This window comes from Oncorhynchus mykiss, chromosome 5 (genome assembly GCF_013265735.2).
Source record: "Oncorhynchus mykiss isolate Arlee chromosome 5, USDA_OmykA_1.1, whole genome shotgun sequence".
NCBI lineage: Eukaryota > Metazoa > Chordata > Actinopteri > Salmoniformes > Salmonidae > Oncorhynchus > Oncorhynchus mykiss.
The window spans coordinates 23,450,476-23,460,601 of NC_048569.1; the positions used below are offsets into that span (position 1 = coordinate 23,450,476).

Below are 10,126 nucleotides of genomic sequence, written 5' to 3' on the forward strand. Positions count from 1 at the left end.
CAGAGAAGAATGGGAGAAACGCCCCAAATACAGGTGTGCCAAGCTTGTAGCGTCATACCCAAGAAGATTTCAACAAAGTACTGAGCAAAAATGTCTAAAAAACTGTTTTTGCTTTGTCATTATGGGGTATTGTGTGTAGATTGACGAGGGGGGAAAACGATTTAATCAATTTTAGAATAAGGCTGTAACATAACAAAATGTGGAAAAAGTCAAGAGGGACAATTACAGAAATTTGAATAACAAAACACACCAGAATGGCATCCCAAGAGGAGTTGAGTGTTTCAGAGGAGTCCAGTTTCCAGCCCGACTTAAATCTGCTTGAAAATCAAAGACTATGTTTGCCTTCATCAATGATTCCCAACAAACTGCACTGAGTTTGAGCAATTTTGACAAAAACAATGGATATAATGTTACGCTAAGAGTAGGTAGAATGTTATTCAAAATGACTTTCAGCTGTAATTGCTGCCAAAGGTGCTTCCACTAAGTGTTAACTATGGGGTGTGAATACAAACAAGACATCTATCCTTTTTCTTTCACTGTCAAGCAGGTGGTGTAGAAAATGCCATAACTGTGCAAGGGGTGTGTAGACTTTCACTAGGTACTGTATGTGAATGGCTAACTTAAATAAGTGAAGGGTCAGTGCAGGGCACTGAGAACTCAGTTGAAAGTTTTGGAGAGCTCCGCGCTGGACCAAACTTAATGGACATCTGATTGTCTAAACGTGGAGGATGGATCAGTAACACGGAATAAAAACAATTTGCCTCATCACTCTTACTCATTTTGCCCTCTATATAAAACCAACAAAATCTCCATGTAAATATCATGTATGAGGGAAGAGAAGCCAATGTAACACTAGCACATAATATGAAGTAGTCTGGGGTTGCAACTCAGTTTAAAATGGCGCCTTTTCCATTAAAAATGATGAAACAAGTCAGGTGAAAGCAACATGGCAGATGGTCACCAGCTCTTTCTCTTTCACCTGTCCAGTACTTTAAAAACATCAGTACAGCCAACTTCCATCTCCACATGACAACCCCCTTAACAGGAGCTGCTCTGTGTTTTCCCTGAGTCTGACGTGTAGGTGCTTTTTTTCTTGGAGTACTTAAGAGCGCTGAACGAGACCCTCATCCTCGCCACTGTCCTCTCACTTCGGCACCTCAGCGTGTTCTTCACGTGCTCCCTGAACTCCTCTGAGATGAAGTAGTAGATGAATGGATCCACACAGCTGTTGAGGGCGGCCAGACACAGGGTGGTGATGTAGAAGCCGTAGCCATCGTTCACTACTCCGGCCAGCAGGAGAGAGTAGTGCACCAGCAGCATGATGTTACTGGGGGTGAAACAGACCAGGAACATGACCAGCACAGTAATGATGAGCACCACAGCCTTGCGCCGATTCTTGGAGATGCTGTTGTCCGTCATTGAGTTCCTCAGGGACTTGAGCATCAGAACGTAGGCCATCACGCACACCACAGTGGGAACTACAAATCCCAGGGTTCCCATGGTCAGGAAGTAGCCGACGGCCATGCTAATCTGGCTGGGCCGGATAACGTCGTGGCAGGTGGTGATGTTGAGGTTGGTCACCTTGACTGTCTGGTCATAGAGGTAGAGAGGGGTGGTCAGCAGCCAGACCCCCACCCAGACTGCGACCGAGACACCGATGGCTACATGGTTGTTCCTACAATCCTGGGAGAGGGGGTAAACAATGGCCCAGTAGCGCTGGACACTGATACAGGTGATGAAGAGGATGGAGCAGTACATGTTCCCATAGAAGAAGCCCACCAGGACTTTACACAGCCTCTCTCCATAGATCCAGTTGTTACCGTTGAAGTGGTAGGCGATCTTCAGAGGCGTCCAGATGACAAAGAGCAGGTCAGACAGAGCCAGGTTGGCCATGTAGATGGCGGAAGGGTGCTTCTTCTTGGTCCTGAACAGGAAGACCCAGATGGCCATGGTGTTGGTGGGCAGCCCCACAGCAAACACCACTATGTAGACGATGGGGAGGAACACCGTGGTCAAATGACTGTCCAGAACCATGAGGGCCGTCAGGGAGACCCCTACCCCCTCCATTGTCTCGTTCCCTGAGAATCCTCGGTCGTCAACGGCAGCATTACGCTCTGAGAAAGAGGGGATTATAAACAGGGCTGTTTAAGAACTTCCAACAATGAGGTTAGAATGTATGCCATTTGAATACAATAGACATTTGTGACTTATTTACTTCGCTGTCAGGTAGATTATTAACTCAATTATTACTTTTTTTTGTACTTATGTAAACTATATCAAAAGTAAACATTTATTTGAAATCAACTAATAAGACGCCAGATGGGTAAACAAAAAGTAGGAACAAGGAGAATAAGGATAAGCTTAAAATGGGCAATGTCTACTTAACTCAACAACCAAAAACACATACTGTATTTAAGTGTAGCTTTCTTTATGAACTAGAAAAAGTTATTTCTGGTCATCAAAGTTAGCTGGCTAACTCATTGATCCTGCTCTGCATCCCCTTAGTGGTAATTTTCAGTTTAAAAAGTCTCAATAGTGTATATGATGGTGTTCCTTCATGTGGGCATTCCTCCATCTGAGTTTTTCAGGGGGCAAATGACAGTCAACCGGTGTCCTAGCTAGCTACCGGTGTCACTCCCAGTGACACTGGTACTGTCACTCCCAGTCTGCCAGCTAGCTAGCACACAGTGTCCTTCGCTCCCGCCTGCCGAACATCTACCCTCGCTGTTAACAGAACTGCGGGAAAGCAGTGACCGACAGGCAGGGGCGAAGGTCACGGTCTACCGGTATCCTAGTTATTGCCAGCTAACTATCTATCCCACCTGCTGTGTACCAGAGTCTAGCTAGCGAGCTAGCATCCAGTGTCCTAAACACCTGCCGAACACCTACAACACTGACCCTCGCCGTCATTAACAGAACTGCGGGAAAACAATGACTGACAGGCGGGGGGCAAAGTACAGTCTACCGGTGTGCTAGCTAGCTATCTCTCCCGCATGGTGTGTAACAAGTACTAGCTTGCTAACTAGCTAGCTAGCACCCAGGTTCCTAAACACCTGCTCTCACCCTTGTTAACAGAACTGCTGGAAAACAGTGACTGACAGGCTGGGGCAGAGGACAGTATCTACAATTGTCCTAGCTAACTATAAACTGTTGTTGCCTCCGCCTCTTTTTCTGTGGGGTTTATTGGCCGTTGGCATCCAATGATATGGTGCATTACTGCTACCTACTGTATTGGAGCGACCCTGCTGTTGCTGTGTACCAGAGTCCTAGCTTTAAAAAAATGTACCAGTAGAAGTACCCCATATATAAAAAGTTATGGACACCCCTTAACATTTGTGGATTCGGCCATTTCAGCCACACCAGTTGCTGACAGGTGTATAAAATTGATCACACAGCCATGCAATCTCCATATACAAACATTGGCAGCAGAATGGCCTTACTGCAGAGCTCAGTGACTCAACATGGTACCGTCATAGGATGCCACCTTTCCAACAAGTCAATTTGTCAAATTTCTGGCCTGTTAGAGCTGCACCGGTCAACTCTATGTGCTGTTATTGTGAAGTGGAAACATCTAGGACCAACAACGGCTCATCCACGAAGTGGTAGCCCACACAAGCTCACAGAATGGGGCTGCCGAGTGCTGTAGCGCAAAAATCATCCGTCCTCGGTTGCAACACTCACTACCGAATTCCAAACTGCCTCTGGAAGCAACGTTAGCACAAGAACTGTTCGTTGGGAGCTTCATGAAGTGGGTTTCCATGGCCGAGCAGCCGCACACAAACCTAAGATCACCATGCACAATGCCAAGCGTCGGCTGGAGTGATGTAAAGCTCGCCAACATTGGACGGGAGCAGTGGAAACGCGTTCTCCATCTGGCAGTCCGAAAAACTAATCTGGATTTGGCGGATGCCTGGAGAACTCTACCCTCCCCGATGCATAGTGCCAACTGTAATGTTTGGTGGAGGAGGAATAATGTCTGGGGCTGTTATTCATGGTTCGGGTTAATGCCCCTTAAGTACAGTGAGGAGAAATCGTAACGCTACAGCATTCAATGACATTCTAGACCATTATATGCTTCCAACATTCAACAGTTTGTGGAAGGCCCTTTCCTGTTTTGTCGAGATCGGTGGAAGAACTTGACTGCCCCACACGCACAGAGCCCTGACCTCAACCCCATCGAGCACCTTTGGGATGAATTTGGGACGCTGACTGCGAGCCAGGCCTAATCGCCCAACATCAGTGCTCGACCTCACTATGCTCGTGGCTGAATGGAAGCAAATCCCCAGAGCAATGTTCCAACATCGAGTAGAAAGCCTTCCCAGATGAGTTCAGGGGGACAAAATCCATATTAATGCCATGATTTTGGAATAACATTTTTTAAATAAAAAATGCAAGGTGATTTGTAGATAGTGCAGGCGACTGCTTACTGACTTGTCGCAGCAATGTTGAACAAGCCCATTGCCATGTGGGATGATGCCATCACTCATTGATGCTTTGAGGTTTGTAACCACACCGATATTGGAAATATCATCACATTTTGTGGTATTTCACAAACTCTGCATTCAAAGCAATCAGATCGAGGGAATCCGACACAATAAATTGTCCAAAGCAATAAAGTATATCCTAACGTGTATCTGAACGGTGGAAAAAAACAAATAACGAGAAATAGAGGGGGAAAGCCTTCTCTTACCATTTTTCTGAGACAGACAGAGATCGACGCAGGTCAATAAAAATATAAGTTTTAACCAATGTGGCTGAAAACCCATGTTAACTTCCACAAAACTTTCCAACATTGATCTATCTGCGATTAATGAAGGGTGTTGAATGCTTATACACGCGTTTGTGTATTCCTTTTGTCTGTGCGACGTTGAAGTAAACGGAAGAGGAAGGGTACCACACCCCTTCCTTACATAACAGGTGAGAAGAAAAAAACCTGCGTAATGTTATAAGACACGTGACCATGCACACCTGTGTTGTTCAGGCTGACTGCCTGAGCAGATGTAGTATGTCCAGATGTTGCCCTCAGACACTGATCTAAGGTCAGTTTTATATTTTTCCACCTAGGCTTGAAGTTGAGGAAGGTATAAACTAATCCTAGAGCTGTGCCTTCACTACCAACTGCAGAAAAACGGATGTGCAAATGTGCCTCCTTTACAAGCATAGGCCTAAGGAAATGTATAGCTCAGCACTGTGGTAGAGTAGGTCTAACAGCATGTGTAGTAGGTAGGCTAGTTAATAGTGGGATAGCATTTCAGTGGAAAAGAGGAGTGCATCAAGAATATTTCCTCACAGTTAAAGAATATGATTCCCTGTCTGCTGATGTCTCCTGCCCTCTTCTCTGTCGTTATGTTCCCAGTTGCAACACAGAGCAAAGGTTTATGAGACTAACGAGAAAGTGGTGTGTCTTGCATCAGGTCCAGTGTACTCAGGGCAGGCTCAGTGGAAGTTACAATAGTTTGATCTTTTTGTTTGAGTTAGTCACTAGCATCTCTGTTTGGTCCATAAAACAGAGCAGATGGCTATTTGCGTGAGGACTCTCGGGTGCTTTTCTCTTTCTTTGTACAGGTGAAACGGAGGAATGGAATGGAGAGGAATGGTGGTGATGGGAAGAAAGGACAGGAAGTAACAATGTTATCTGGCCTATTGTCTTCAAATCATAATGGAAATGAATTATCTAAATGAAAAGGTTTAATGTGGAATTAATTTGGTCAACTACCTTAAATTATGAGACAAAATTGGTGAGTCACTGCCAGTGTGTGCATAAACATGTATTACTCAATATTTCAGCTATTCACAATGCCTCTGTGTCCATTATTTATAGTCCTTAAATTAATTTTAAAGAAATTAAACCACAAACAAAATATACATCACACACAAAAAATCAGATAGCTTTATTTGAAACATTTACCAGTTGTTTTTTGTAATGTTCTGTAACAGTATGGCACAGATACCATCTTTAAGACCATTTAATATTTTTGTTGATTTAATGTATCCTCCAGACCAAATATAAATTCCACTGAATACTTGTTTGTACTAAATAGATATGTAGCGCCACCTGCTGTACGTAATGCAACATGCAGGACTGTGACAAAGTGCTGTAAATGTACTTGCCTTGATGTATAATTCACACCAATAGGGGGCATCACAGCACTTCTTACTCTCAAATTAGTACCGCAATACGTTATATTTCTATCGTTGCGTGCGCAAGTGTCTGTACGCAGCATAGTACCTGCTCTGACGCGTTTTGCTCGACTTGTCTGGGTATTTGAGTAGTCAAGCAGCTCTTCCAATTCTGAATGCATAGATTATACATTCACACAAATGGAATATTTAGTAATAATGAGTGTGAGCTAAAGTTATTTGAGTGATAATATACACACAGTGGTCAGTTTATTAAGGTACACCACCTCGGCTTCGCTCCTACGCCTGTATCACTGGGTGTATTGATACACCATTCAATGTCTGCTTTTATTATGTTTACCCATCTACCAATCAGTGCCCTTCTTTTTCAAGGTATTGAAAAACCTCCCTGGTCTTTGTGGTTGAATCTGTGTTTGAAATTCACTGCTTGACTGAGGGACCTTACAGATTAGGTACATCCATCTTGTACCAGGTCGGACCCCCCTATGAGGTACTCATTCAAAATTCATGTTAAACACTGGCATTGCACACAGTGAGTCCATGCAACTTGTAATGTGACATGTTAAGCACATTTTTAGGCTTGCCATACAAAATAATTTAATACTTATTGAATTAAAAATTAAAAGATGAAATGTCTTGAGTCATTTGTAAAAGTTTCTAAAAACATTGCAGCAGACGACCATACTGGGTTCCACTCCTATCAGCTAAAAACAAGAAGAAGTGGCTTCAGTGGGCACGTAATCACCAACTCTGGAATATTGATGAGTGGAAAAACATTGCCTGGGCCGATGAATCCCGGTTCCTGTTGCATCATGATGATGGCAAAGTCCAGATTTGGCGTAAGCAGTAAAAGTACATGGCCCCATCCTGTATGGTGTCAATGGTACAGGGTGGTGGCTGTGGTGTAATGGTGTGGGGAATGTTTTCCTGGCACACGTTAGGTCCCTTTATACAAATTGTGCAACCTTTCTATATCCCAAATATTTCAGGCTGTTCTGGAGGCTTAGGGGGGTCCGACCTGGTACAAGAATGGGTGTACCTAATAAACTGTATGGTATTTCTATACAACATTGACAACATAGTGCATAGGCTATACATTTCACAATGCTGAGTAAATATCTCTATGGCCAGCAGGCATAGCAGTGACCTCACTCAGCTTGCTTCGAAAGCATTTCCTTGTATTGTTCAGTGAGCGTTTAAGAAATGGTACAATACAGGATTGAATAAAGACTCCTTTGTTATTCCCTTATCGCAGACCATCAAACTTAAAATAAATCGTTTTGGGGAATTTAAACCTGCTTCAAGATTAAAAATTGTATTATCCATTACATTTTCACAAAACTTACATTTTCCTTTTCTCTTACCCTAAATATATATTATTGGTACTGTAGTGGTGTACAGGTCAGAAACAACTTTGGGCCATGACAATCATGACAGCAGCTTCTTGCACTGTCTGAAACAATGTGTATATCTCTTCTTCATATTTACAGCTGGGCATAGCTAACCCAGACCTATGGATGAATGTCTGACTGAATTCATCATACAAGCCAAATCCATTCTTTCTCCTCAGAAATAGCCTAGCTTTGGTCCATGTCTATCTGTCAGACCAGAAGCATCTTGCACTGTCTGAAACAGTGGAAATACAGCATATACTAAATCTATATTTTTAAATTTTTGTCAGTGAAAAAGAAACAGCTCTCTGTGTCTCCATCCATCCATCAGACCAGGAGTTTCTTGTACTGGCTGCTGAGGCTGGCCTGGAAGGTATCCACCTTAGTAATCCTAGTGCTGGTCCTCGTGCTTATTCTGGTCCTGGTGCTGGTCCTGGAGGAACCAGAGGACGAGGCCAGACTCTTCCTTCCCTCAGCGACCGCCTGGCATCCCAGCGCCCCCTCCAGCTGCCTCTGGCACTGGGACGAGCCAAAATAGTAGACCAGGGGGTCCAGGCAGCAGCTGATGCTCCCCAAACATAGTGACACGAGGTAGGCCACGTGGGTAGCGTCCGGCTCCCCACCCACCTGCCCAGCGATCTGGAGGTAGTGAGCGAGGAGAATGGAGTTGGTGGGTGTGAAACAGACCACGAACACCACAAGCACGGTGACCGCCATCACCACAGCCCGCGCCTTCTGCCTTGAACGGCCTAGATCAGATCAAATTACAATGGAAAATATTATTATCCTCTAATGAGATGTATTTTTTAAACAGACCTGCTGCATCAAGATTAAGAAACAGATTAGCCAAATTAAGTACATTATGTCTGGTTTCCCTGGTTTGTATTTACCTACAACACCGCACGGAGCCTTGTTGAGCACCTGCACCACCCGGGAGTAACAGGTCACCATTACGAACAGCGGCAGGAAGTAGAGGGTGCAGGAGAGTGTAGGAAAGAAGAAGACGTATTGCTCCTCTAACAGCTCCAGGTCCTGGATGTCATGGCAGGTGGTGATATCCAGTGGGTTGTAGTAGACTGTCTGCTGTGAGAGGACAAGAGGCAGCGAGCCACCCACAGCCAGGATCCACATGGCGCTACAGGCCAAGGCGGCGTTGCGGGGGCTCCTCCAGGACAGGGAGTTGATGGGGTAGGCCACTGCCAGCAGGCGGTCCACGCTGACACAGGTCATGAGGAGGATGGAGCAGTACATGTTGCAGTAGAAGGCCGCAGTGACCAGGCGGCACAACCCCTCGCCGAAGCCCCAGTCATTGCCATTGTAGTGGTAGACGATCTTGAAGGGCAGCAGCAGGGCGAACAGCAGGTCGGCGGCTGCCAGGTTCAGCATGTAGATCACTGCTGGCTTCATGGGCCGGATCCGTTGGGCAAAGGTCACCATGGCAACAATGTTAAGAGGCACGCTGATGAGGAAGATGAAGGTGTAAAGCGTCGGGATGAAGATGGTAGAGAGGTGGCCTGTGAGGAAGTTGTTGGCCATAACAGAGATGGTGTAAGACCAGACTTCTGTAGCATTCCTGGCAGAGCCCAGTTTCAATGGTCTCAGTCTGGACCCATTTATAAACCCAACTCTCTCTCCCGGTCCGGACACATTGTTTAGTCCAACTCCAGTCCCATTACTGTCTATGTCTGGGTAGTAGTCCAGTAGGTCTAGATCTATTGGCTCGTCTGTGACCACGGACCCTTCCGTGACTAACCTTCTGGCAAAGGTCCTCACGATGGAGGTGCCTGTGGAGAAAAACAATAGAGTCAGTCACACATGGGAATAGGTGTGTAGCACTGCAGTCTACATTGTAATAGTCATGGAGCTCAGTGTTATGGAGGACCTGAAACAGACTGTTTGAAGTTTCTATAGGATCCCTTTGAAAATGGGATGACTATAATGTGTGTCCTGAAAATGAGAGGCGCTACATAGGTATTGGAACAACTTTCTTTAAAATCTACTTTTCGTTGTTGATAAAATGCTGTTTCTGTCAATAAATTGGAAGACCACTTCTAAAATACTATCGCAATACAACCTGTTTTCTTGCATCATAAAAAGGAGTTATTTCAGACAAGAAAAGTAAAGGATAAAATGTATACTTTGGAATATGTAACTGTCTGTAAATGATTCATGAATATTACACATAATACTTTATGTTGCTACGGTTATAAGTCACCGTGCCACACCGACCCGCTTATCATAGAATGAAACTTTTCCAAAAAAATAGTCTATGGCTATAATTCAGGTAGGGCCTAAAAGTGTAGGCTACACATTCGTTGTATGTAATACATTTTTATCACGGATCAGGCGAATTCTACTCACCGTTAAAAACGCCTGAAACCGCATGCACGCCTGCCAGGAATAGAACGGCTTTGAAAAACATTCTCGCAGAACTGTAATGAAGTCCAATAAAGATGAACAGATTTACTAATGTAGCCTAAAGCGTTTATTCTAGATCTGAACACGTATTATTATCAACCTGTATGTATGTTTGGTCTCCTTCTCTGTTGCTGCATAGAGAACTAACTGTCGCTTTCAGACAGTTTACGCCTCCC

The 10,126-nt window shown here is 44.6% G+C and overlaps 2 protein-coding genes across 2 annotated transcripts; both read right to left on the minus strand.

Moving 5' to 3' along the window:
• Positions 1-91: 91 nt before the first annotated feature.
• LOC110523458 (proteinase-activated receptor 2) lies at positions 92-4,889 on the minus strand. The gene is made up of 2 exons (XM_021602155.2): positions 4,691-4,889; positions 92-2,114 (listed from the first exon to the last, which is right to left on the minus strand). The coding sequence occupies exons 1-2, from the start codon at positions 4,791-4,793 to the stop codon at positions 1,039-1,041; spliced, it is 1,179 nt and encodes a 392-aa protein (XP_021457830.2). The 5' UTR covers positions 4,794-4,889; the 3' UTR covers positions 92-1,038.
• Positions 4,890-5,863: 974 nt separating this feature from the next.
• LOC110523459 (proteinase-activated receptor 1) lies at positions 5,864-10,126 on the minus strand. The gene is made up of 3 exons (XM_021602156.2): positions 9,894-10,126; positions 8,423-9,316; positions 5,864-8,281 (listed from the first exon to the last, which is right to left on the minus strand). Exons 1-3 carry the CDS (start codon positions 9,952-9,954, stop codon positions 7,860-7,862), a joined length of 1,377 nt encoding a protein of 458 aa, XP_021457831.2. The 5' UTR covers positions 9,955-10,126; the 3' UTR covers positions 5,864-7,859.